The 27,584-nt window shown below is 41.7% G+C and overlaps 2 protein-coding genes across 3 annotated transcripts in view; one reads left to right on the forward strand and one right to left on the reverse strand.

Annotated features, from left to right (window-relative positions):
* The window catches only part of UBE2R2 (ubiquitin conjugating enzyme E2 R2), an 80,261-nt gene that overhangs the window by 44,979 nt on the left and 7,698 nt on the right, over positions 1-27,584 (forward strand). The window contains exons 2-3 of one of the 2 annotated variants that reach the window (XM_054726949.1): positions 12,561-12,647; positions 24,344-24,441. In XM_054726949.1, the coding sequence (XP_054582924.1) occupies positions 12,561-12,647; positions 24,344-24,441 (185 nt within the window). The remainder of the gene's footprint in view (positions 1-12,560; positions 12,648-24,343; positions 24,442-27,584) is intronic. The other variant, XM_054726950.1, reaches the window with a different exon arrangement.
* LOC103286474 (guanine nucleotide-binding protein G(I)/G(S)/G(O) subunit gamma-5-like) lies at positions 21,900-22,358 on the reverse strand. Its single transcript, XM_054726952.1, has one exon. The coding sequence runs from the start codon at positions 22,356-22,358 to the stop codon at positions 22,152-22,154; it is 207 nt and encodes a 68-aa protein (XP_054582927.1). The 3' UTR covers positions 21,900-22,151.

Here is a 27,584-nt window from a genome sequence, read left to right on the forward strand (position 1 = left end):
AATAAAATATTTTTAAAAACAAACAAAAAAAACCCCAAAAAAACTGTGGTACATCTACACAGTGGAATACTACGCTGCTATACAGTAAAAAAGAAGGAACTCTTACCACTTACAATAGCATGGATGGAACTGGAGAGCATTATGCTAAGTGAAATAAGCCATTCGGAGAAAGATAAATATCACATGATCTCACTCATTTGTGGAATATAATGAACAACATAAACAAAAATAGATCCAGAGACATAGAAGTATTGAACAGACCGTTCAACCTCAGAGGGAAGGCAGGGGCGGGGGAGGTAAGAGATCAACTAAAGGACTTGTATGTCTGCATATAAGCATAACCAATGGGCACAGACAGTAGAGGGATGAGGGCATGTGCTGGGGGGTGGGAACGGCTGGAGAGAGGTCAGTGGGGGAAAAAGGAGACATATGCAATACTTTAAACAGTAAAGAATTAAAAAAAAAGAATTGTTCAGATCCTCCCCATTGTTGCTGATTCTTCTTGAAGATGAGTTTTGATCTTTTTCTCTTTGAAAGTGAAGTCTGATTTTCTTTTCTTTCTTTTTTAAGATCTTTTAAAAAAATATATATTTTTTATTGATCCACACTAGGGATCAAGTCTGTAACCCAGTCATGTGCCCTGACCAGGAATCGAACTGTGACTCCCTGGTTCATAGGTCGATGTTTAACCACTGTGCCATGCTAGCTGGGAAAGATTTGTGTGATTTGTACTTTTTAAATTAATTTTTAGAGAGAGGGGGAGGGAGAGAGAGAAAAAACATCGATGTGAGAGAGACACATCGATTGGTTTCCTCCCACACAGACCCTGGTTGGGGTCGTGGATGAACCTGCAACCCAGGTACATGCCCTTGACCAGGAATTGAACCCATGACCTTTCGGGATGCAGGCTGACACTCTAACCACTGAGCAACACCAGCCAGGGCTATAAGCATCTTTATTCCTTCATCCAGATGGAGAAGCATACATATGAAATAATGTTTAAATCATTAATAAGGATCTGAAAAATAGTGATAAAACTGCATAATCTCAGGGGAGCACTATAGCAGAATATTCCTCTGGATTTTAACTTCAGCTAAACTCTTTAGGATTGTACATTCTATTGAAGGAGTTCTTATGAAACTTTCAAGGTACCATCCAATGTCACCTTTCAGTTGTAATATAAGCATAATTTAGGCTTGATACCTTAAAAAAATCAATAAAAATAGTTTAAACTTGATCTTGACTTTATTCTAGAGATGTTACTTTTAAAAATTATGTGGAGATAAGTAGTGTTGAAGGTACAGATTGATAAAGATGAAAATTCAATGTAAATTATTTAAGATATTAATAGATGCTTAGAGAAAATAGAGAAACAATACTAAGTAATTAATGTTTATTATATTTAAGTAACAATAATTAGGATTGGTAAGGCTCTTAGAAAACTGGTTTCAGAAGATTCAAGTTATTTAGGTTGGTAAGAATCTCCCCAGTTGTCTTTTCTAAAACTAGTGTTATATTCTAAAGGCAGGTAAGCAAAAGAGATAAAGTGAAAATGAGCAGCGTATAAAAGGAGCTCTTTATAAAGAAGGCTTCATGACATGACTCTTGCCTAATTAATTTGTATTTTAAAACAAAACTTACATCTTTTATCTTTCTTTCTTTCTATCTATCTATCTATCTATAAAGAGGCAATAATATGCAAATTAGCCGGGGCGCCATAATAGTCACAACTGGCTCAGGAGGAGGCTGTGCGCGCAGCAGGGCAGAGCAGGGCAGAGCAGGGCCTGCAAGAGCGGGGAGCGGGGAACAGGGCTGGCCTGCCTGCTTGCCGGGGCGCGGGGCGCGCCAGCAGTCCTGCCTCTGCGTGTGAGCTGCAGAGGAAACACCTTTTCTGACCACTCATTGGCTAAGCTCCCGGTATACCACTCGCAGTGTTCTTGGTAACTTGCATGATGAGAATCTAAGAAGGTGATCTAGGGTTTTTCCACCTCACTCCTGGACAGAAAAATGAAGGTCCGCTGCTGGAGGGGCTAAGAAATGTCATGTCCTGTCCTAGCCGGTTTGGCTCAGTGGATAGAGCCTTGGCCTGCTGACTGCAGGGTCCGGGTTTGATTCTGGTCAAGGGCATGTACCTAGGTTGCAGGCTTCTCCCTGGCCAGGGCCCAGGTCAGGGCTTATGCAGGAGGCCACCAATCGAAGTGTCCCTCTCACATTGATGTTTCTCTTTGTCTTTCCCTTTCTCTTCCATGCTCTCTAAAAATCAATGGAAAAATATCCTCAGGTGAGGATAAAAATAAAGAAAGGAAGAACTGTCATATTCTATGAAAGAGACATCTTGAAAATGCCTAAAGAATGTCATTTTTTCATGGTGAAGGGACTGGAGTCAGTGTTGATGAAAACACTTTGGTGGCTGCTGCGGCCAGCAGTGGCAGCAGCAGCGGGGTGATAGGGGCAGCGCCTTCCCCCTGATCAGCCCAGTCGCCTCCTGCACATACCCGGGTTGCAGGCTCGATCCCCAGTAGGGTGCGTGCAGGAGGCAGCCAGTCAATGATTCTCATCATTGATGTTTCTCTCACTCTACCTTCCTTTCTGAAATCAATAAAAATATATTTTTAAAAATGATTCCATCTTTTAAAAAAATTTTATTATTTGTTTCTAGATAAGATAATCTAATTTGTCCAATAGAAATGTGATAGAGGAGGTTACATTTCCAATGACCGGATTCCCAACTTTTTATGGAAATTTTCACAATCCTATTTTATCCAGATAATATATTATATATGTAATAATTAGTAAAACTTTCTAAAGTATATGCTGATTCTGGAAATGAGACTGATTAAATGGAAAAGATGGGCTCTCCTATCTCTGTCTTTTATCCTGTTCAGCCCTTTTAAGTGCTACACAGAAACATTTTTCAGAGTCATTTTTCTAAGATACACATCTTGCCACTATTTTTCTAAATAAGTATTTTCTGTAGCTTTCTGGTAGCACCTAAATGAGACTTCAACCTACCTTCATCCAGTCTTATCTCCTGTGGTTACCAGCAATCATCTTACTAGGCATACCTTATTACTGGCACCTGTTGCCTTCATGCTACTTCCTCAGCTCTTAGTCATCCAAAGAACTACTCAGGCAACACCTAACCACAGTACCAATATACAGTAGTACTCAGTATATGGGGAACAAATGAAGTCTGTTACTGTTTTTGCCCACCAGACTAAATCACTTTTCTTTACATATAACATATTGAATGTATTGTAGTTTTATGAGAGCGATTCTCCATATATTGTCGGGAGTACTCCTGTACGGAAGACTTGTCTCTTCCCCAATAATTGTTTTCATTCAATAATTTATACCAAAATGTACTAATTTATATTTATTTTATACTTTTGTTTATCATGCAGTACTATGAAAGTTTTAGTTTTGGCCATAAGGAGCCCTTTCAGGTTGACACCTCCATTTTTTTCTTTTAACATTTCCTTACTTTCAGACACTTATAAGATGCTCCAGGCTCTTTTTTTTGCCTCAGTTGTAGAATCAAGTGTTTTTCCAACTAGCCTTGGTTCCTGTTATTAGAGAATGAATGGTATTTAGAAACCAAGACTGAGAGAGAGAGAGAGAGAGAGAGAGAGAGAGAGAGAGAGAGAGAGAGAAAAGAAACCAAGATCTGAGGAACTAGATATGCTTGTTGCTACAGCTTTTTTTTTTTATAAGCAGCTTTATTGTTATTTTAATGCATATATGTAATTCACTTATTTAAAATACACAATTCATTGGTTTCTAGTATATTAATAAATTTGTTCAACTATCATCACAATCGATTTTCAAACATTTCCCTCCAAAATACCCATACCTTTTTTTTAAAATATATTTTTATCCATTTCTGAAAGGAAGAGAGATGGAGAGGAAGATAGAAATGTCAATGATAAGAGAGAGTCATTGATCAGCTGCCTCCTGCACACCCTACACTGGGGATCAAGCCTGCAACCTAGCCATGTGACCTGACAGGGAATCGAATGTGACCTCCTGGTTCATAGGTCGATCGATGTTCAACCACTGAGCCGCACTGGCCGGGCAAAACCCATACCTTTTAATGGTCACCTCTATTTCCCTATTTCCTCCAAATGTTATCGCCCTCCCCCACCCCACCCTACTAATCTATTCTGGACATTTCATAAATATGCATTCTTTAGTGACTGGCTTTTCTCACATAGCTAATGTTTTTGAGGTTCATTCACATTGTGGCATGTGTCAGTTCCTTTTCATTGCTGACTCCTATTCTGTATGAATATATACTGCATTTTGTTTATCCATTCTTGTAATACATGTTTATCAATTTCAGAAAGGGAGAGAGAGATAGAAACGTCAATGATGAGAGAGAATCAATCATTCATCAGCTGCCTTCTGCAGGCCCCATACTGGGGATGAACCCACAACCCAGGCATGTGCCCTGACCAGGAATTGAACCTTAACCTCCTGGTTCATAGGTCGACGCTCAACCACTGAGCCACACCGGCCGAGCTGTTTATCCATTCTTCAGTTGATAGACATTTGGGGTTGTTTCTACATTTTGGCTATTCTACTCTTAAGAACATTTGTGTACAAGTTCGTGTGTAGGTGTAATGTTTTAATTTCTCTTGGTCATACATCGGGTAATTTACTTGATGGGTGACATGTTAACTATGTTTATTCTTTCAAGAAACTGCTCAATTGTTTTTCAAAGTGACTACCATTTTATAGTCCCACCAGCAATGTATAAAGCATTCCAACTCTAGGACATCCTGGCTAACATTTTTTTATTATCTGTCTCTATAACTATAGCCATCCTAATGGATATGAAGTGGTATCTTATTGTGCTTTTGATGTATATTTTCCTGGTGGCTAATTATGTGGAGCATCTCTTCATATGCTTATTGGCCATTTTTTAAATCTCCTTTGGAAATGTCTATCTATATACTTTGCCCATTTTTATTATGTTTTGTTAATGCTCACCTGAGTATATTTTCCCATTGATTTTCTTTTCTTTTCTTTTCTTTTTTTTTTTTTTTGAGAGAGAGTGGAATGTAGGGGGAGAGACAGAGAGAGAAACATCAATGTGAGAGACATATTGACTGGTTGCCTCCCGCACGCACCCCAACAGGTTGGGTATTAAGCCTGCAACCGAGGTACATGCCCTTCACTGGAATCGAACCCAGGACCCTTCAGTCAGCGGGCTGATGCTCTATCCACTGAGCCAAATCGTTTAGGGCACTTTGCCTATTTTTAAATTGAGTTATCTATTATATTGAGTTATAAGCTTTTTTATTTTTACATATTCTGGAAACATGTCTACCATGATTTGCAAATATTTTCTCCCATTCTGTGGATTGTCTTCATTTTCATTGTGGTATCTTTTGTTCATTCAGGTATCCCCGTTACATATATGCTACACATTCTATAGTTGTCCCTACATCCTTAGATGTTTCGTTCTGGTGGGTTTTTTTTTTTTTTTTTTCAATCTTTGCTTTTCTGTTTTCAAGGATCCTGTGATATGTCCTCTAACTCAGAGATTCTTTTCTTAGCTATGTCTAGTCTTAATAAACTGCCCAAAAAAAAAAGGCATTTTTCATTTCTATTATAGTATTTTTTAAAAAAATCTCTAACATTTCTCTTTGTTGTTTTTCTCTTAGGATTTCCATCTCTTTGCTTACATTGCCCCATCTGTTTTTGCAGACTATCTACTTTATCCATTAGAATCCGTAGGCTCCTCAAAACATTAAAAATAGAACTACCCTAGGACACAGCAGTTCCACTTCTGAGTATTTATTCAATGAAAATGAAAACAATAACTCTAAATAATATGTGCAACCCTGTGTTCATTGTTTACAGTAGCCAAGATTGGAAGCAACCAAGTTGTCCATCAATAGAGGAATGGATAAAGAAGATGTGTGTGTGTGAGTGTGTGTGTACATTACTCAGCCATAAAAAAAAGAATGAAATCTTGCTATTTGTGACAACCTGGATAGAAAGTATTATGTTAAGTGAAATAAATTAGAGAGAAAATGATAAATACTGTATGATTTCACTTATATGTGGAATCTAAAAAACAAAAATGAGATAAAAACAAACTCATAGATATAGACAACAAACTGATAGGAGGGGTATTGGGAGGAAAAGGGAAAGGGTATTACGAAGTATAAGATTCCAGTTATAAAATAAGTCACGGGGACATAATGTACAGCATAGGAATAGAGTCAGTAATATATATAACTATGTACAATGACAAATGGTTACTGGACTTATTGTGGTGATCACTTTGTACATGCCCTTGTTGAATCATTATGCTGTACATCTAAATCTAATATAATGTTCTATGTCAACTCATATTAAAAGAAATTTAACAGGAAAGAATCTGCAACATATTAGTCATAGTTGTTTTAAATTCCTGGTCTGATAATTCCAACATCCCTGCCAGGTCTGATTCTGATAATTTCTCTGTCTCTTCATTTGTGATTTTTATTTTTGTATGCCTTGTAATTTTTTCCTGATCATTGGATAGTATGTACCAGGTAAAAAGAACTGCTGTAAGATAGGCCTTAGTAATATGGTGGTGAGGTGTGGGGGGAATGGGAAGCAATCTATACTCTTACGATTAGGTCTCAGTCTTTTAATGAGCATGTGCCTCTGGATTGTGAACTTTTCACGAGAGTTTCTCAGTTTTTTTCTCCCCTCTTAGGGGGACATCAGGATGGAGTTGGGTACTGTATTTCCCTTCCCCCAGGTCATTGAGGTTCTGATTACCCCAGCAGGTTAGGCTCTAGTTACCTAGTTTCCCCTAAGGTCAGGCCTTGTTAAGGACATTTTTCTGGCTGTTTCAAAAGATATAATTTCATTTCTTTTATATGTGAACTAGAGGCCCAGTGCATGATTAAATCATGCATGTGTAGGGTCCCCTACACGCTTTCGCTTTCTATCACGGGGGAGCTGGGTGCCTGTCTGCTGGTGCACCAGGCCTTTCAGAAGCCTCCGGCATGGCGGAGGCTTCTGAAAGGCCTGGTGCCGGAGTGGACAGGCACCCAGCTCCCCCGCTTTTGATGGTCCGTGGTGGGACGTGAGCTCGCTGCCCCAGAGGCCCCTTCTGTGCCGCAGCACAGCCATGGCGCAGACGCTGAGCTCGTGCCGTCGCTGGCGATGCAAGCTCAGTGTCCCGCCGGCCCAATTGGCCACCCCAGCCACCCCGAGTCCCGCCCCCCCCCCGCACCCCCTGGCCAATCATGGGCATAGCAAAGGTATGGTCAATTTGCATATTTGTCTATTATTAGGTAGGATATCCCGTTGTCTCATCACAATTTGTTGGAAGGCTTTTTCAAATCCCATTGAATTGTCCTTATACTAGTACCAAACTGTCCTGATCACTGTAGATTTATAGTATGTTTTGAAATGGAAGTGTGAATTATCTAGTTATTTTTAGATTGTTTTGGCTTATTCTGGTCCCATGAATTATTATATAAATTTTAGTACCAGTCTTTCCATTTCTGGAAAGAAGGCAACTGGGATTTTCATAGATCTCTCTTTGCCCCTCTCCTGAGCATTGTAGAGGAGCTCTGTGTGCTTCCCAGGGCATGCTTGTATTTTTTTATTTATTTTTAAAATATATTTTTATTGATTTTAGAGAGAGGAACGGGGAGGGAGAGAGGGATAGAATCATCAATGATGAGAGAGAATCGATCGGCTGCCTCCTGAACGCCCCCAAATGGGGATCGAGCCTGCAACTCAGGCATATGCCCTTGGCCAGAGTCGAACCCAGGACCCTTCAGTACACAGGCCGACACTCTATCCACTGAGCCAAACCAGCTAGGGCCAGGGCATGCTTTTAATAGGTAGCTAGGCATTTGTGAACTCTGCCTTAGCATTCACTTCCTTCCTGTGCAGATCCTCAAGTACAGGCTTAGGTGCTAGTTTAGGGTCTTCTAATTACGTCTCATGACTTTCCTGAGTATGTGCATATAGCCTGGGCATATTTGCACAGCCCCACATTGACCTGGTCTTCTAGATTCTTAGGAATTTTTCAGAGCTTTTCAAAGCTTTATGGACTTCTAATATTCCTAGCAGCACGATTGGAATCAAACCTGGGACCCTTCAGTCCGCAGGCTGATGTTCTATCCACTGAGCCAAACTGGCCAGGGCTAAAAAAGTTTATTTTTATTGATTTTGGAGAGGAAGGGAGAGGGAGAGATAGAAACATCAATGATAGAGAATCATTGATTGGCTGTCTCCCACATGCCCCACAATGGGGCTCGAGCCCACAACCCAGGCATGTGCCTTGCCTGGGATTCGAACCCAGACCTCCTAGTTCATAGATTGGTGCTCAACCACTGAGCCACACCAGCCAGGCATCATTAGCATATTTTAAAAATATATTCTTTTTTAAAAATTTAATAAATCTTTATTGTTCAGATTATTACACTTGTTCCTCTTTTTTCCTCCCATAGCTCCCCTCCACCTGGTTCCCATCTCACCCTCTTCCCTTACCTCCCCCCCACTGTCCTCATCCATAGGTGTATGATTTTTGTCCAGTCTCTTCCCGCACCCCCCACACCCCTTTCCCCCTGAGAGTTGTCAGTCCACTCCCTTTCTATGCCCCTGATTCTATTGTATTCACCAGTTTATTCTGTACATCATATTTTTAATTCACTTGGTCTTTAGATTCACTTGTTGATAGATATGTATTTGTTGTTCATAATTTTTACCTTTACCTTTTTCTTCTTCTTCCTCTTCTTAGAGAATACCTTTCAGCATTTCATATAATACTGGTTTGGTGTTGATGAACTCCTTTAGCTTTTTCTTATCTGTGAAGCTCTTTAGCTCCCCTTCAATTCTGAATGTCAGCTTGGCTGGGTAGAGTACTCTTGGTTGTAGGTTCTTGCTATTCATCACTTTGAATATTTCTTGCCACTCCCGTCTTGCCTGCATGGTTTCTGTTGAGAAATCAGCTGACAATCGTATGGGTGTTCCCTTGTAGGTAACTAACTGTTTTTCTCTTGCTGCTTTTAATATTCTCTCTTTGTCTTTTGCTCTTGGCATTTTACTCTCTCTCTCTCTATATCTATATATATATATATATATATATATATATATATATATATATATATTATTGACTTTTTACAGAGAGGAAGAGAGAGGGATAGAGAGTTAGAAATTTCAATGAGAGAGAAACATCGATCAGCTGCCTCTTACACACTCCCTACTGGGGATGTGCCCGCAACCAAGGTACATGCCCTTGACCGGCCGGAATCGAACCTGGGCCCCTTGAGTCCGCAGGCCAACGCTCTATCCACTGAGCTAAACCGGTTTCGGCATGCTCTTGGCATTTTAATTATGATGTGTCTTGGTGTGGTCCTCTTTGGATTCCTTTTGTTTGGGGTTCTGTGCGCTTCTTGGACTTGTAAGTCTATTTCTTTCATCAGGTGGGGGAATTTTCAGTCATTATTTCTTCAAATAGGTTTTCAGTATCTTTCTCTCTCTCTTCTGGCACCCTCATAATTCTGATGTTGGTACGCTTGAAGTTGTCCCAGAGGCTTCTTACACTATCTTCAAATTTTTGGATTCTCTTTTCTTTTAGCTTTTCCAGTTGAGTGATTTTTGCTTCTTTGTATTTCAAATCTTTGACTTGATTCTTGTGTTCCTCTAGTTTGCTGTTGGGTGTCTGTATAGTATTTTTTATTTCAGTCAGTGTATGTTTAATTTTAGTTGGTCCTTTTCCATATCCTCGAGGGTCTCGCTAAATTTATCGGCCTTTTCTAGGAAATTCTTGAAAAACCTTATAACCGTGGTTTTGAACTCTATGTCCAGTCGTTTGTTTTCCTCCATTTCTTTGGTTTGTGATCTGTTTCTTTGTCTCCACATTTTCGCTGTTCCCTGAGTTGGTAGGGTAGCTTTGTAGGATCAGCTGTTTCTACGTCGGGAGACAGCCTTATTCGACTAGACTTGCAAAATTGTAAAAGCCTCTGTGCTCAGCTTGGATGGGGCAGAGTTTCAGGGTGGAGCTTCAGGGTGGAGCCTACAGCCTTGGCTTCCCGTTGGCCCTGCCCTGTGAGGTTCCTGGATCTCAGTGTCCCTCGGTACTCGCTGCAAGCACCTCTGAGAGAAAGGCGCCCTCGAGTTTTGCCCGCTGCCAAACAGTCTAGTTTCTCCCCCAGTGAATCTGGATTCCCAGATTCTCGTCCGGAACTGGGGTTCAGTGCAGTTGGAACTGGGGTTCAGCGCAGTCCGGAGCTTTTGTCTCCTTCCTGCTAGAGCAATCCTGCGGCACACTCAATAGTCCGTCCTCTGCGCGCGTTCACGTGCGCGCCTCCAGAGCTCTGCCTTTCGCCGCTCCCCTGCGTTTCCGTTTTACAGCCCAGCTTCCCCCAGTATGAGCCTGGGTCCCCAGGGTCTCGCCCAGTACTGGGGTTCAGTGCAGTCGGAGCTGGGGTTCAGCGCAGTCTGGAGCTTTTATCTCCTTCCTGCTAGAGAACGCCAGCCAGGCACTCAGCCGCCCCCTCCCCTCCGGCTCCATCCTCTCCACATGCGCACACCCGTGTCTCCGTACCTCAGGCTTTTACAGCTCCTCTGATTTTCCTTATGGTTTTCTCTTTCCTTCTAGTTGTAGAAGGAAAAGCTGGCTGTCTAGAACCACAGACAGCCAGCTTTCCTGTGGTTCTGGATGATGTCCGTTTTGTCTTTTAGTTGTATTTTTGAAATTGTTGTGCAAGGCTGCAGTTTAGGTGTTTACCTATGCTGCCATCTTGGTTTCTCAAAAAAAATATACTCTTTATTGATTTTTAGAGAGGGAGAGAGAGAAAAATATGAGAGCAGAACATGGATAACCAGCCTCCTGCACGCCCCCTCCCAGGGATCAAGTCCAGTTGTGGGCATGTGCCCTGACTGGGAATCAAATCAGCGACCTTTTGGTGCACGGGATGACACCCAGTCAACTGAGCCACAATGGCCAGAGCTGTTCTTAGCTTATTTATTCTTAGCTTGTCCTTCCATTCTTTTCTTCACTCCCTTTTACTGGTATTGTTAGATGAGGCCTTTTCTGGATTTTTTTATGTTTGAAATATGAGATACTACCAAGGACATTCAGTGCAGCAGTATTTACAATACCAAAAGAATGGAAAAACCTAAGTGTCCCAAAATAAGAAAATCATTTTTTTAAAAATTATTCATCTCTATATGATGGAACATTATGCAGATACTAACAATCATACATTTGGAGATTATTATATGACAGGAAAATGTTTATGATTTAGATGGGGAAAAACAGTATAAAACACAACTGCCCTAGCAGCTTTGTTTGTCAAAGTGGTTAGAGCTTGGCCCATGAACTCAAGGCTCACTGGTTTGATTCTAGTCAGTTACCTCGGTTGCAGGCTCTATCCCTGGCCCTAGTCCGGGGGCGTGTGTGGGAGGCAACTAATCGATATGTCTCTGTCTCTCTCTCACAGCAATGTTTCTCTCCGTGTCTCCCCCTTCCTTTTACTCTCTTTAAAAACAATGGGAAAAAAATTATCCTCCAGTGAGGTTTAACAAAAAATAACCCCAAAACACGGTATATTTAAATCTTTGAAAATAAGTTTTGTAAAGAAATAAGCATATGTATTCATGCATTCAAAAACTATTGGAAGGAGCTATTTCAAAATGGTAGTATTTATTATCTGGGTGATGGTTAAATTATGTGAGTAAAAAAACCCACTTTGTTCTATATATGTACCAGAAGGTTATGTTAATCAATTTCATTAATGTGACACACCTGTCCATAATAGTTTTCACTTGGTGTGAGTTCAATTAAAAATTATGTAGCTACTAGAAGCCCGATGCACGAAGATTCGTGCTAGAATGGGCTTTCCTTTCCCTGGCTGCCAGCACTGCCTTTCCACTCTGGCCCAGCCCCTTTCCGCTCCGGCCCCGCCTTCCCACGCTGCCCAGAGGCCCTGAGAGACCGGGGATGGGGCAGAATGCAAGTGTCCCACCCCGTCACTCAGAGCCTGTGTATGCAAATTAACCACCATCTTTGTTGGGTTAATTTGCATATCACTCCTGATTGGCTGGTGGCATAGCGGAGGTATGGTCAATTTACATGTTTGTCTATTATTAGGTAAGATTGTCTGGCTGGTGTGGCTTAGTAGTTGAGCATTGACCCATGAACCCAGAGGTCACTGGTTTGATTCCTGGTCAGGACACACACCTGGGTTGCAGGCTCAATCCCCGGTAGGGGGCGTGCAGGAGGCAGCAATTGATAGTCCTTTCTCTATCTCTTTATCTCTCTCCTTTCCTCTCTCTCTTAAAAAAAATTATGTAGCTGTTGAGTTTTGTTGATTTGCCATAAACTCTTAATGAATATTTGAAGAGATGCTATAAGAACGTACTAATAATAACCCTGACATTGGGGCTAACAAAACAATATATGAGCTGTTTTAATTCCCAGAGTCTACTCTATACATAGTAGCTTTGTTTTATTGAAGTGTAATAAGGTGAATTATTAGGCAGATGAATAACCTGTAATCTCATTTATTAGCGTTTTGTGTGTTTTTTTCCAGGCGCATATTAAATTTCCTATTGACTACCCATATTCACCACCTACCTTCAGATTCTTGACCAAAATGTGGCACCCCAACATTTATGAGGTAAGAGTAATCTATCATAAATTTCTCTGAAGATTAGTTGTTTTATAATCTCAGTAGTTAATGCGATAGCCATAAAGGACTATATATATTTTCCCACTTAGTTAGCAGTCTGTAGTTTAATTGTTCAAAATTGAGGATAGTTTTATAATACCAGTGTATATTATAGTTAAGATTAAGGCTTTAAACCAGAAGTTGGGAATGTCCATCCCGCGGGCCGTATAAGGCCGCAAAATCATTTGGTCTGGCCCTGTCAAAGCATTAAGGGTGAGTTAATTAAATATTTGACCAAATATAGCAGGCTAATTTTTAAGTTGATAATTTTGTATGGCCCTCGAATGATGTTATAAATATCCCACTGCCCTTTGGCAGAAAAAAGGTCCTCCACCCTTGCTTTAAACCTTTGCTGCTAATTGCTAAGCTTATAATGCATACGTGTTAACATTGGCATTTTTTAAACTTAGTAGATAAAGTCATACAAATGTATTTGTGTACCTGTCCTGTAGCTTCACAGCAAGGGTCACCTGTTGCTATGATCAAGGATTCAGCTTTTTTGGGGGGATTTATCCTACTATATTTGGACTGCCCTCCTTTCAGGGGTTGCCACAGAGCAATTGAGAGCCCCTCTTGGGATAAATCCAAGGCGAGGTTCTTTTACTGGACAAGGCCCACCTGCCTGGGGAAATTGTTTCTAGTTTTGTGGGTGAAATTTACTTAGCTTTGTACTAATCTGCAAGGATGCTAGAATGCTGCATTATGTTTCTCAGAATAATATGTGGGGGCCGTTCACTCTACCATTCTGTAATTTTTTTCATTGCAGTAGGGCTCTGGAGTTGTATCATTTTATTATAGCTATGACCCAAGCATTAAATTTGCTTTTAAAAATTTACAGCCTTAGTCCTGTAGTCCCTTTTTGGCCTAGTGGATATTGGGAAGCACTTTTGCTTCAGAAACAGCTATTTAGCCTTTAAAATGCTTGCAGGTGAGAAATGGAGAACTTACTCCAGGATCCTGAATTTGGATTTCAGTCTGCATAAATTAGCACACTGGAATAGCTTTACTGTTTTTCACAACCTTCTTTTTCTGTAAGGCATTATCTTCATTCTTCTTTCCTTCTTAAAACAGGACAAACTGGGTCATACAAAGTCACATTTTCAAAAATAAAGCTCCTAGAATATTGTTTTCTTTAGTATCTGAGTTAACCATAATACAGATAAACAGTTGTGAATACCTTAAACTATTCTATATAACAAAGTTATCCTGTTCTAGGAGAGAGAATATAGAAATAATTCACTCTTTTTATAAGTACAAGCTGAGATCAGTTCACATAGAAACATTTTTGTGTTCCTGTTCATTTAATAATCAAAAGTTCTTGCCTTCCAAATATGTAGTATATATAGATTTTTAGATAGCAAGAGAAAATTGGGAAGACTCCAGCTTTTGTCTTGCTATTGAGAACTAATTCACCTTAAAATCATATACTCACTTGTTTCCATCTGTTTTCTAATTCTCAAACTCCTCCCAAAAAAGAAAGAAACAGCTCTGGCTGGTGTTAGTAAGTGTGGTTAGAGCTTCGGCACTTGCACTGAACGGTCTCAAGTTCGATTCTGGTCAAGGGCACGTACCTGGGTTGCAGGTTCGATCCCTGGTCCCAGATGCGGCGCGTGCAAGAGAAAACCATTGGATGTGTCTCTCTCACATTGATGTTTCTTTCTCTCTCTCACCCCTCCCTCCGCTTCTTTCTACTCTCTAAAATTCAATGGGGAAAAAATCTTTGGGTGAGGATTAAAAAACAAAACACAAACCAGAATAAAGGATTCAGAGCTATGGAGGAATAAAGTGTAGGGAGATAAACCCCCTTTTCACTGTTTTTTTGTTTTACTACTTAGGTGTAGGCTGTTTAGTTCTGTATCAGAAGAGTCAGCTTTGCATCATTATTTCAAAAAATATTTTTCATATTAATAATAACATTTTTAACAAAATAATGCATGTATACTTTACAAATATTCAGTTGTTTCCCATACCATAAATGTTTTGTTTTAAATTAAAAGAAGCTATAGCCCTGGCCGGGTGGCTCAGTTGGTTGGAGCATTGTCCCTGTACACTAAAAAGTCATGGATTCAATTTCCACTCAGGGCACTGATTCCCACTAAGGTAGTTTGTGGGTTCAATCCCCATTTGGGGCACGTAAGGGAAGGCAGCCAATTGAGAGGCAACCAGTTGATGTTTCTCACATAAATGTTTCTCACTCTCTTCCCTTCTCTTTCTCCCTCCCTCTTTTTCTCTCTCTCCCTTCCTCCCTCTCATTCTCCTTCTCCCTTCCTCTCTATCTCAAATCAATAACCATATCCTCGGACAAGGAGAAAAAAAATAAAAGAAGTGATAATTCATAGATAGGAATTAAATTTGATGTAGTCAAAGGGATCATAAGAGACTCTTCTCACATTAATTTACCTTTGCTGCATTTTGGAAATGGTATTAGAATTGAACTTTCTGTGATTCTAGAGATTGTTGGGGCTCATGGTTCTTGGCCAAAAAGATATTCTTGGGAGTTGCTCTCTACTCACCCACCTGTACTAGAAACACAGTGGATATCGATGTCAATTACTCTATAGTCACCAAGTACTGCAGTTACTTATAACTGAGGATGAAAGGGGTAAACAATGACAACACCAACAAAACAAAATACAAAAGCAAATGCCTACTTAAGTTTCAAAATATAGAAATTGATGAGTTTTTGGTATATCAACTCGAGCACTAAAAATAATTATATATATACTATTCCTGGTAGAAAATATTGTTTATTATGTCAAGTTTTAAAAGTCATGAGACGTTGGTTGCAGTTCTAAATTCATCCACTTCCACATTACTATAGCTATAAAAGTTAAAAATACTGCTGTGTTATATGAACAAATTTAATTATGTTATCATTGCCATATTTGTGAAATTTATAAATATCCAGGGAAACTTGGAGAACAAAAGAAATTTCCCTGGCCAGTGTGGCTTAGTCATTGAGCATTGACCCATGAACCCAATTCGATTCTTGGTCAGGGCACATTCCCAGGTTGAGGACTTGATCCCCCAGGAGGGGGGGGCGTGCAGAAGGCAAACCATCGATGTTTCTATCACTCAATCTGTCTCCCTTCTCTCTCCAGAATCAATTTAAAAAAATAATAAATTTAATATGAACTTGTCATCAGTGAATGTACTGCACAATCTACTCCTTCTTGCTCTTTTTGTAATGGTAGGGGCCCGGTGCACAGATTCGTGCACTGGTGGGGTCCCTCGGGCTGGCCTGTGCCCTCTCGCAATCCAGGACCTGTTGGGGGATGTCGGAGGCCCAGTGCACGGATTCAGCCCAATCCCCGCAGGCCAGGCTGAGGGCCTCCAGCAGTGCATGAATCCGGCCTCGAGTATGCATATAAAATCTTTGGTTAATCTCTTCCCGCTCTTCTCCCCCCTTCCCTCTGAGATTCATCAGTCTGTTCCATGTTTCTATGCCTGTGCGTTGAGCGTCTGCCCCCTGGTGATCATTGTGCATCATAGTTACCCATCGAACAGTCGCTTGGGTTTTTATAAATATAGACTAGAGGCCTGGTGCATGAAAATTCATGCACTAGAGGGGTTCCCTCAGCCCAGCCTGCCCCCTCTCACAGTCTGGGAGCCCTCAGGGGCAGGAGGACACCCAGACGATCAGGGGAAGGCGACGCCCCCATCACACCTCTGCTGCTGCCACTGCCGGCAGCGCAAGCCTTGGGTGGCTGGGCAGCCGCCATCCGAGTCTTGCCTTCGCCTCGGCCGGCCCTGCTTGCCTGAGCCTCAGTCAGTGGGGGGGTGCAGGAGTACCCAAGGCCCCTGGCGGGGCTGAGGGGACTCTGGCGGCAGGCGTGTGGATCGGCCGGCCCCGCCCCCACTGTGGGCACCATCATGTGACGGTGTGATGGTCAAATTGCATATTACCTCTTTATTATACACGATGTTGAGTGAAATAAAAAATAGTTTCCTTGTTACGTGTTGTATGCTCAGAATTAGACAGCCCATGAGAAACCCCATTTGTTTCACAAACCATGTTATTATGTGAGGTTTTCATGTATATTTTCTTTCTTTTTAAAAAAAAATACATTTTATTGATTTTTTACGGAGAGGAAGGGAGAGGGATAGAGAGAAACATCGATGAGAGAGAAACATCGATCAGCTGCTTCCTGCACACCTCCTACTGAGGATGTGCCCGCAACCAAGGTACATGCTCCTGACTGGAATCAAACCTGGGACCTTTCAGTCCGCAGGCCAACGCTCTATTCACTGAGCCAAACCGGTTAGAGCCATGTATATTTTCTTCACTACGAATTTGACGGTTATGGGAAATCAATCTCACTGCTCTTTAGTATTTATTAAAAATTTTCAGTCCTGGCCGGTGTGGCTCATTTGGTTGAGCATTGTCCCATGCACTGAGAGGTTGCTGGTTCTATTCCTGGTCAGGGCACATGCCTGGGTTTTGGACTCAATCCCCAGTAGGGGGCGGCAAGAGACAGCTGATTCATGTTTCTCATCTCTCTCTCTCTCTCTCTCTCTCTCTCTCTCTCTCTCTCTCTCTCTCTCTCTCTCTCATACACACATACACACTAGAGGCCTGGTGCACAAGATTTGTGCTCTGCGGTGGGGGGGGTCCCTCAGCCCAGTCTGCACCCTTTCACGGTCCAGGACCCCTCAGGGGGTGTCCGCCTGCTGGCTTAGGCCCCATAGCCAGCAGTCAGACATCCCTCTCACAGTCCAGGGCTCTCGCAGTCCGGGACTCCTTGCTACTTACCGCCTGCCTGCAGTGGAGGTGGGAGAGGCTCCTGCCACTGCTGCTGCGCTCGCCAGCCGTGAGCCCGGCTTCTGGTTGAGTGGCACTCTCCCTGTGGGAGCGCACTGACCACCAGGGGGCAGCTTCTGCCTTGAGCGTCTGCCCCCTGGTGGTCAGTGCTTGTCATAGCAACCGGCTGTTCTGCTGTTCGGTCAATTTGCATATTATACTTTTATTATATAGTATATCACCCCTCCCTCTCCTTTCCCCTCTCTCTAATATCAAGAACATATTTTTAAAATTTTTTAAATTCAGTGGAGAATAGTTTTTACAGTAATTTTTATAGTAGTTTTATGTTCACCATATGACTGAATAAAAAGTATACAGAAGTATTAAATCCTTTTAGCACTAGTGAGTTGTAGAACATAGTATGGAGCTTTGTTTTTTAAAATAATAAAGATTTTGAATGTTTTTTGAAGGAGCATACAAATCATTTTACCTGTACAGTATGCACATAAATGCAACTAATGCAGCCATTAAAGTAAAGGTTACAGTAAGCTGGTATATTTTATGCTATGACAATGTGAAAATTTTTTATTTCATAAACAATTCATATTGGTAGCCGATATGAAAATATTTTGCTGTTTCAATTACGATTCTAGTTCTAAAGAGTTATTTTTTATTCTAGACCCAGATGATTCTCAAAACATACTAATCTATAGCAATTAACATTGTACAGATGTACCAATTTGACTACTATTCCACTATCAGTAGGGCATGGTATTTCTAAATGTTGTTTTAATAATGATTAAAAATAGACTCTGTATGTTGGCTTAGCTCAGGCTGCCATAACAAAATGCCATAGGCGGGATGGCTTAAACAACAGAAATTTATTTTCTCATAGTTCAGGAAGCTAGAAGTCCAAGATCAAGGTGCAAAATGGTTGGTTTTTGGTGATAACTCTCTTCCTTGCTTATCTCTGTCCTCATGTGGCTTAGAGAGAGAGAGAGAGAGCTCTCTAGTGTCTCACAAGTTTTTTAAGAGGTTGCCAAGTCTGTAGAATCATTGCTCTTTGGAATAATAAAATTTAGGCTATGTAAATGGCAACTGGCCCAATTACACAGGTTATGATCTTTTGTAATTATTTAGATGGATGATAGGCTATTAGGAGTAAAATGGATAAGACCCATAGTCAGCTTTTCAAAAACTGAAAGAACTGGATCTAGCAAGAGTTTCTGTATCACCTATAATTATAAATTATGTTTTTTAATGACATCAAAAAGACCAGGTAAAAGTAAGGGTACTGTATTTGTCAGGGTTCTTCAGAGTAACAGAACCAGTAGGATATATAGAGATCTATATGAGGAGATTTATTAAAGGGATTGGCTCACATGGTTATGAAGTCTGAGAAATTCCACAGGCTGTAGAACCAGAAAAGTTGGAAGTATCATTCAAAATAAATCCAAAGGTCTGAGAACCAGGGGAAGCCAGTGGTGTAACTCCCAGTCCAAGGCTGCTGCTCGTGTCATGTACCAGCGTTCCAAGGCTGGAGAAGCAGGAGTTCTGACATCCCAGTGTACTGATTCAAACACTAAATCTCTTTCACAAATACCCTCACAGACACACCTAGAAACATGTTTTACCAGCTGTCTGAGCATCCCTTAGCCTAGTCAAGTTGACATAAAATTAACCTTCACAGATACTTGTCTTTCTACCTTTTTCCTCTTGCCATTCATATTTATGGTCTTTCTGTACTCTGTGTACATCATTAAGTTCCCAGGGGATATAATTTGACTGGATGTACATTTGAATCCTTGAAATAGCAAGATGTTTTATAATAAGGGTTTAGTCCCTTCTTACTTGATAACAATAAAAATTTTTTAGATAGCAACTTACCTGGTTCTGCTTCATCTTCTTTATCATCCCTTTCCCTGCATCCCTCCCTCCCTTCTCTCCCCCTCTTCTTCTCTTTCTCTCCCTCCTTTGCTTCCCTTCCACCTCCCTAAAAATCAATGGAAAAAATATACTCAGATGATGATTAACCTAAAAAAAAGCAGTGGTGAGAGAAGGTATCCTTGTTTTGTTCCTGATCTTAGGAGAAAAACTTTCACCATTGAGTATGATGTTAACTGTGCGTCTTTTAATAAACATCCTCTATAAGTTAAAGTTCCCTTTTATTTATAGTTTCAGAGTGCTTCTATCATGAAAAGTTTTGGGTTTTGTCAGATACTTTGCAACAGTAGAGATGCCCCTCCCCCCTTTTTAATATATTTTTATTGGTTTCAGAGAGGGAGGGAGAGAGAGAGAGAGAAACAGCAATGATGAGAGAGAATCATTGATTGGCTGCCTCCTGCACGCTACATGTGCCCTTGACCAGAATCAAACCCGGGACCCTTCAGTCGGCAGGCCAAGGCTCTATCCACTGAGCCAAACCGGCTAGGGCGAGAGGCACCACCCCCCCCCTTTTTATATATATATATATATATATATATATATATATATATATATATATATATATATATATATTGATTTCAGAGAGGAAGGGAGAGAGATAGAAACATCAATGATGAGAAGAATTGATTGTCTGCCTCCTGCACGCCTCCTACTGAGGGGGATCGAGCTCGCCACCCAGGCATGTGCCTTTGGCCAGAATCGAACCCGGGACCCCTTGGTCTGCAGACTGACATTCTATCCACTGAGTCAAACCGGCTAGGCCGAGATGCCCTTTTTTAATATGTAGTTTCTAAGTACAAATCCCTTATGCCATTCCACTGCTCAGAAATTTTATTTATATTAGTCTGTGAACAGAGTAACATACTCCTCTGGCCTAATTTTTTTTTTAAAATATATATTTTATTGATTTTTTACAGAGAGGAAGGGAGAGGGATAGAGAGTTAGAAACATTGATGAGAGAGAAACATCGATCAGCTGCCTCCTGCACACCCCCTACTGGGGATGTGCCCACAACCAAGGTACATGCCCTTGACCGGAATCGAACCTGGGACCCTTCAGTCCGCAGGCTGACGCTCTACTCACTGAGCCAAACCGGTTTTGGCTGGCCTAATTTTTGTGCTCTATTTTTTTATTCAAACTAGTTCTTCACTATTTTGGGGAAGAATAATGGTTCCTCAGAGAAGTCCACTCATACTCTCTGGAATTTGTGATATATTAGATTACGTGTTAAAGAGGAGTCAAAGTAGCTAATCTGCTGACCATAAAATAAGGAGATTATTTTGGACTATCCAGGTGGCCCAGTGTAAAAACAAGGGTCCTTTAATGTGGAAGATGTAGACAGAAAAGGAGAGTGAGGGGAGATGTGACTTTAAAAGTCCCATAGAGCCCTAGCTGGTTTGCTTCAGTGGATGGTGTTGGCCTGCAGACCAAAGGGTCCCAGGTTCAATTCTGGTCAAGGGCACGCACCTCGATCACAGGCTCTTCCCCGGTTCAGGCCCTGGTCAGGGCGCGTGCAGGAGGCAACCAATCGATATATTTCTCATATATTGATATTTCTCTCTGTCTTTCTCCTCTCCCTTCCACTCTCTCTCTAAAAATCAATGGAAAAATATCCTCGGGTGAGGATTGAAAAAAAAGTCCCATAGAAATAACACAATGCTTGCTTTGAGATTAGAGGAAGGGGGCTAAGAGCAAAGAAATATAGTGACCTTTAGAAACTAGAAAGGACAAGGAAAGAATGCACTGCTGTCGACACATTGACTTTGGCTCTGTGAGAACAGTGTCAGACTTTGACTTACAAAACTGTAGAATAAGAAGTTTGTCCCTGGCCGGTTTGGCTCACTGGATAGAGCGTCAGCCTGGGGACTGAAGGGTCCCAAGTTCGATTCCGGTCAAGGGCATGTACCTTGGTTGCAGGCACATCCCCAGTAGGCAGTGTGCAGTAGGCAGCTGATCGATGCTTCTCTCTCATCGATGTTTCTAACTCTCTATCCCTCTCCCTTCCTCTCTGTAAAAAAATCAGTAAAATATATTTAAAAAAAGAAAGAAAGAAATTTATGTTGTTGTAAGCCACTAAATTTGTGGCAATTTTTTATAGTAGCAGTACAAAACAAATTCAACCACTCAAGAATATTTTATCCTATCATTTGTCTAAATTTCCCTTGGGTTGTTAAAATTGTACTCCTTACTCAAGGCCCATGTTAAAAGTTCCTCGACCACTAAGCCTTTCATTCTTCCATGCTGTCCAGATATACCTAGTTACGCCCCACCAGCATGGCTCAGTAGTTGAGCATAGACCTATGAACCAGGAGGTCACGGTTCGATTCCTGGTCAGGGCATGTGCCCAGATTTCAGGCTCTATCCCCAGTGTGGGGTATGCAGGAGGCAGCCGATCAATGATTTTCTCTTATCATTGATGTTTCTATCTCTCTCTTCCTCTCTGAAATCAATAAAAATATATTAAAAACAAAAATAAATATACCTAGTTTTTTTCTCCCCATTTCTGTCATGCTTTTTTTTTTTTTACTTTTTTATACTAAGTATTTTATTTGTATGCTGCTGCCAGTGTATATAAAATAATCATTCTTGGGAAATAGAAATTCATGAAAATTCAGAGAGGTAGATGTTAAGGACTGACAAAAGCAGAAGTTTGTATAGTATGGCACATGTTATAGGGTAAGCTTTTTGTACAGGCTTCAGATTTAGCTCTCTTTGAATATTCACCGGTTCAAGAAAAGTGGTTTAGAACACCTTCAAAATTCATTTTACTACAAAAAGGAACAAACTTTCTGGGGTCTGAAAGGATTGGTACTTGAAGATACTCCAGTCAGCAGGGGGTCATGGTGAGCATTCTGCAGACAGAATTGTTTCAAATCTGCAGCTGCCTGGGAAACCTTCACGTGGTTGAGTCTGGCCTCCAGCCGGAGCTGTTGAACCACTTTCTTCATAGCAGTGATGCTGGAGGAACCAGACATGGTGCCCGCGAGTGCTGGGCAGATTGGTCGGTAGCGGGTCGCGGGGTCACCGGTCCGCGGGGGGCGGGGGCAGATGGCGGGGTAGTGACGCGAGGGGTGGAGCTTGGAACTATTCTCTGTCATGCTTTTTTACCTTTCTAATGACATCCAGCAATAGAGTTTTAGAATATATGACTTGCTATTTTATTATTTTTAAAATGTTATCTTGATAATGGTTGTGTATTTGTGTCTAAATTTGGGTTGTATGTGTAAGAAATTTTCACATTATATAGTTATACCTCTAGGTTTTTTGTGGGTTTTTTTTTAATCCTCACCAGAGGATATTTTTCCATGGATTTTTAGAGAGAGTGGAAGAGAGAGGGAAAGACAGGGAGAAATATCGATGTGAGAGAAACACATCAAATGGTTGCCTACTGCACGAGCCCTGACCAGGGCCGGGGCCTGGGAGGAGCCTGCAACCAAGGTACATGCCCTTGACCAGAATCGAACCTGGGACCCTTTGGTCTGCAGGCCGACGCTCTGTCCACTGAACCAAACCGGCTAGGGCATCCCTCTAGTTTAAAACATTTTTAATGTTAACTTTCATTTTAGACCAAGAGATAGGTGACTATATCTAATTCAGTCTTGTCTTTTTCTATTGAATAGCAGTCTATTTTTAAAAATATATATTTTTATTGATTTCACAGAGGGAGAGGAAGAGAGAGATAGAAACATCAATGATGAGAGAGAATCATTGATCAGCTGCCTCCTGCACGCCCACTACTGGGGATCGAGCCCGCAACCGGGCATGTGCTCTTGACCAGAATCAAACCTGGGACTCTTCAGTCTGCAAGCCGACGCTCTATCCACTGAGCCAAACCACCTCGGACAGTAGCAGTCTATTTTTCCATATGGTTAACAATTCATGTGTTTGACTTAAACTAAATGTACCTGTGGATTAGGTCCTATAATTTAAATTTACAAATCAAAATATTAAAACCATAGTGGTGAGTTCTTCTATCCCATATATTGAAAGAGTTATAATGAAGTTGTTGTGAGGCATATTTTCAGTTTATATATACCATAGTTATTAAAACCAGTGATTGATATTAAAGGTAAATTATAGCATCTTTATGCAGATTTTAAGCAAGGACAGATTTTTTTTGTTTGTTTCTTTTTATGTACTTTAGGTAGTTTTGTGTCTGAAAATACAGATATTTAGTTGCTTCCCAAGACTCTTGAATCTTGATTTACCAGGTTTGTCTTTCTATTTTGTGAGATTGTGTGTGTGTGTGTGTGTGTAATTGATTTTAGAGAGAGAGGAAGGGACAGGGGTAGAGAGATAGAAACATCTATAAGGCAGCCTCCTGCACACCCCCACAGGGCATTGAGCCCAGAACCCAAGTATGTACCCTGACCAGGAATCAGTCCGGTTATCTCTTGGTTCTTGGGTTGACGTTCAACCACTGAGCGTTACTGGCCATGCTGTATATTTCTACTTTGAAATGATTTTTTAGGAGGATGATGTTAAACAGATATACAGTGTTTCTTTTTTAACTAAGAAATATATATTGGAGATTGGTCATAATTAATATTTATAATATTTAAAATGTTTTATCCTTTTTTAAAAAAATACCTTTTTATTGATTTCAGAGAGGAAAGGCCAGGAAGAGAGAGATTAGAAACATCAGTGATGAGAAGGAATCATTGATTGGCTGTCCCCTGCACATTGGACCAAGCCTGTAACCCAGGCATGTGCCCTTGACTGGAATCGAACTTGGGACCCTTCAGTCAGCAGGCCGACGCTCTATCCACTGAGCCAAACCAGCCAGGGCAAAAAAGTTTAATCCTTTAACAGTGATTCCAAATGTGAAGAAAAAGCAGAATTGTTTTCTCCTCTAATGATAAGAAAACAAGTTTTGGAGGAATAAAAGAAATTTCAGAGGAACTGATGTCTCTTTTTTATGTCATATTTTTGAGTACTGAATGTGGTTTGTATCTTACAGAATGGAGATGTATGCATTTCAATTCTTCATCCACCCGTAGATGACCCACAGAGTGGTGAACTGCCCTCCGAAAGGTGGAATCCTACTCAGAATGTCAGGTAAGGGTATTTGATAAGAAATAATATGGTGTTTAGGTGTTTCTTAAGATTGGATATTATTTTTTAAGTACAAAAGAATCCTTTTATATTTGGTTATTTTGTCTTCTGCTAGAGCTTTAAGTAGCATGTATGCATCATTTTGAAAAGTTGTATTTATGGAACAGTAATGCACATGTTACTCCTTTATGTTTGCCTTGGGAGAAATTTTCTAGTATGAATTCTTCCTCTTACTTTATCATAAGTTCCATCTGCATCTTGCATCTCATGATTTTCATGTTTGCATTGATTGTTCCTTTATTCTAGGATTCTTATTACTTTTTGCAGAAAGGTCTTATTTTTTCCAAACTGAAAATTGACTTAACATGCTACTTAAAAATTTAAAAAAAAATAACTTTGTATTGATTTTTGGAGAGAGGGGAAGAAAGAAGGAGAGAGAGAGAGAGAGAGAGAGAGAGAGAGAGAGAGAGAGAGAGAGAGAGAGAAATGTGAGAACCAAACATCAATCGGCTGCTTTCTGCACACCCCCTACTGGGGATCAAGCCCACAACCCAGGCATGTGCCCTGACTGGGAATCAAACAGGCAATCTTTTAGTGCATGAGACAACATCCAACCAACTGAGCCACACTGGCCAGGCTACATGCTACCTTTAAAGAGCTTCCATTATCTATTGTTTTATATATAGGGTGTTCCAAAAAACTGTATACACATACTTTGAATAATTGTAAAGGCAGTGTTTGTTAAAATACATTTCATTTTCAAAAGGGAGCTATCAATTGTACATTTTTTAGAAACACCTTATATATGTGGATGTGTCTTATGATTTGGAAGGCTTGTATATTTCTTGTGATTTCCTTTATTGATTAATCTGTTGACCCATCTATCTGGATATTTAATCATCTGTTCTTTTTTTGTTGTTATTCCTCACTGGAGGATTTTTTTCCCATTGATTTTAGAGAGGATGGAAGGGAGTGGGGGTGGGGAGGGAAAGAGAGAAACATCGATGTGAGAGCGCAACATCAGTTGGTTGCCACCCAAACTTGCCCCAATCAGGGCGGGTAACCTGCAACCCAGGTACATACCCTTGGCTGAAATCAAACCCCTGACCCTTTGGTTCAAGGGCCAACACTCTAACCACTGAGTAGCACCTGCCACACTGTCAGTCTTTTTTTTTTTTAAATAACTTTTATTGAGATATAATTTCCATACTGTATAATTCTCTGATTTCAAGTGTATAGTTCATAGGTTTTTAATATACTCCTAGCATTGTGCAGCCATTACCACAGTCACTTTTAGAACATTTTCATTACCATTAAACTTATACCTGTCATTTATACTCAACTCCATCCCACCCTTCCACCTAGGAAACACCAGTCTGCCTCCTGTCTCTATGAATTTACCTATTCTTACATTTCATATGAATGGAATCCTACCTATCCTACCTAATAATAGACAAATATGCAAATTGACCATACCTCCGACACACCCACAAGCCATGCCCACAAGCCACGCCCGCCATCCAATCAGATTGAGCATGCAAATTAACCCACACCAAGATGGCTACAGCCACAGAGAGCAAGGTTTCCTAGGTAACAGAGGAAGCCAAGCTTTCCGCTTGCCCTTTCCAGGCCTAAGCCTCCACTCAAGCTACAAAGTTTCAATTATAGAAGGTAAACAAATTCAAACAAATGGCAGCAGAATGGAGCTTGAGAGAGCAGGCCAGGGTTGCTGCCAGCAACAGGGGAAGCAAAGCTTTCCGAACATCCTGGCTGTGCCCACCCGCTTAAGGCAACAAAGTTTCAAAGTTTCAATCATAACCCCAACAGAACGCTTAAGGCAATAAAGTTTCAATTATAACCCCAACAGAAATGGCTGCCAGCCTCGGAGGGAGTCCCAAGCTTGGCTCTGCTCCAGGCTACAAAGTTTCAATTGTAGAAGGAAAATAAATTCCAGATACCAGGGCCTCCGCTTGGGTTGCCAGGGGGCGTGGCCGGCCTGCAAACCACCACAGGCCCCTCGCTCAGGCCGCCCCACGCCCCAAGGGTACCCCACCTGATCCGGGACACCCTTCAGGGCAAACCAGCTGGCCCCCACCCCTGTACCAGGCCTCTATCCTATCTAATAAAAGAGTAATGTGCAGATTGATCATCACTGCAACACACAATATAGCTGCCACCATGTGGTCAAAGATCCTGCCCCCATGTGGACACAAGATGGCCACCACAAGATGGCCAGCAGGAGAGGGCAGTTGGGAGGCACCCGGCCTGCAAGGGAGGGCAGTTGAGAAGGACCAGGCCTGCAAGGAAGGGAAGTTGGAGGTGATCAACCCTGCAGGAGAGGGCAGTTAGGGGTGACCAGGCCGGCAGAGGAGGGAAGTTGGGGGCAAACAGGCTGGCATGGGAGTGGTTAGGGGGTGATCAGGCTGGCAGGCAGAAGCGGTTAGGGGCAATCAGGAAGGCAGGTAGGCAAGCAGTTGGGAGCCAGCAGTCCTGGATTGTGAGAGGGATGTCCGACTGCCCGTTTAGGCCCGATCCCACTGTTTAGACGGGCAGTTGGACATCACTCTCACAATCCAGGACTGTTGGCTCCCAACCGCTCGCCTGCCTGCCTTCCTGATTGCCCCTAACCGCTTCTGCCTGCCAGCCTGATCACTCCCCTGTCAGCCTGATTGATGCCTAACTGCTCCCCTGCCAGCCTGATTGCCCCCCAACTGCCCTCCCCTGCAGGCCTGGTCCCCCTAACTGCTCTCCCCTGCAGGCCTGGGTCCCCCCCCAACTGCTCTCCCCTGCAGGCCTGGGTCCCCCCCCAACTGCCCTTCCCTGCAGGCCAGGTCGCCCCCAACTTCCCTCCTCTGCCGGCCTGGTCACCCCTAACTGCCCTCCCCTTCAGGCTTGATCGCCCCCAACTGCCCTCCCTTGCAGACCTGGTCCCTCCCAACTGCCCTCCCCTGCTGGCCATCTTGTGGAGGCCATCTTGTGTCCACATGGGGTCAGTCATCTTTGACCACATGGGGGCAGCCATCTTGTATGTTGGAGTGATGGTAAATTTGCATATTACTCTTTTATTAGATAGGATTAGATAGGATAAGCATGTTTCTTTAAGCAACTGTGACAGTTTAAGACTTTCTTTTCTTTTTTTTATGACC

The sequence above is a fragment of the Eptesicus fuscus genome, chromosome 15, assembly GCF_027574615.1.
Source record: "Eptesicus fuscus isolate TK198812 chromosome 15, DD_ASM_mEF_20220401, whole genome shotgun sequence".
Classification (NCBI taxonomy): Eukaryota; Metazoa; Chordata; class Mammalia; order Chiroptera; family Vespertilionidae; genus Eptesicus; species Eptesicus fuscus.

Coding starts and splice junctions, on each gene's coding strand:
- LOC103286474 (XM_054726952.1), bottom strand. CDS start 22,358: ATGTCTGGTTCCTCCAGCATCACTGCTATGAAGAAAGTGGTTCAACAG.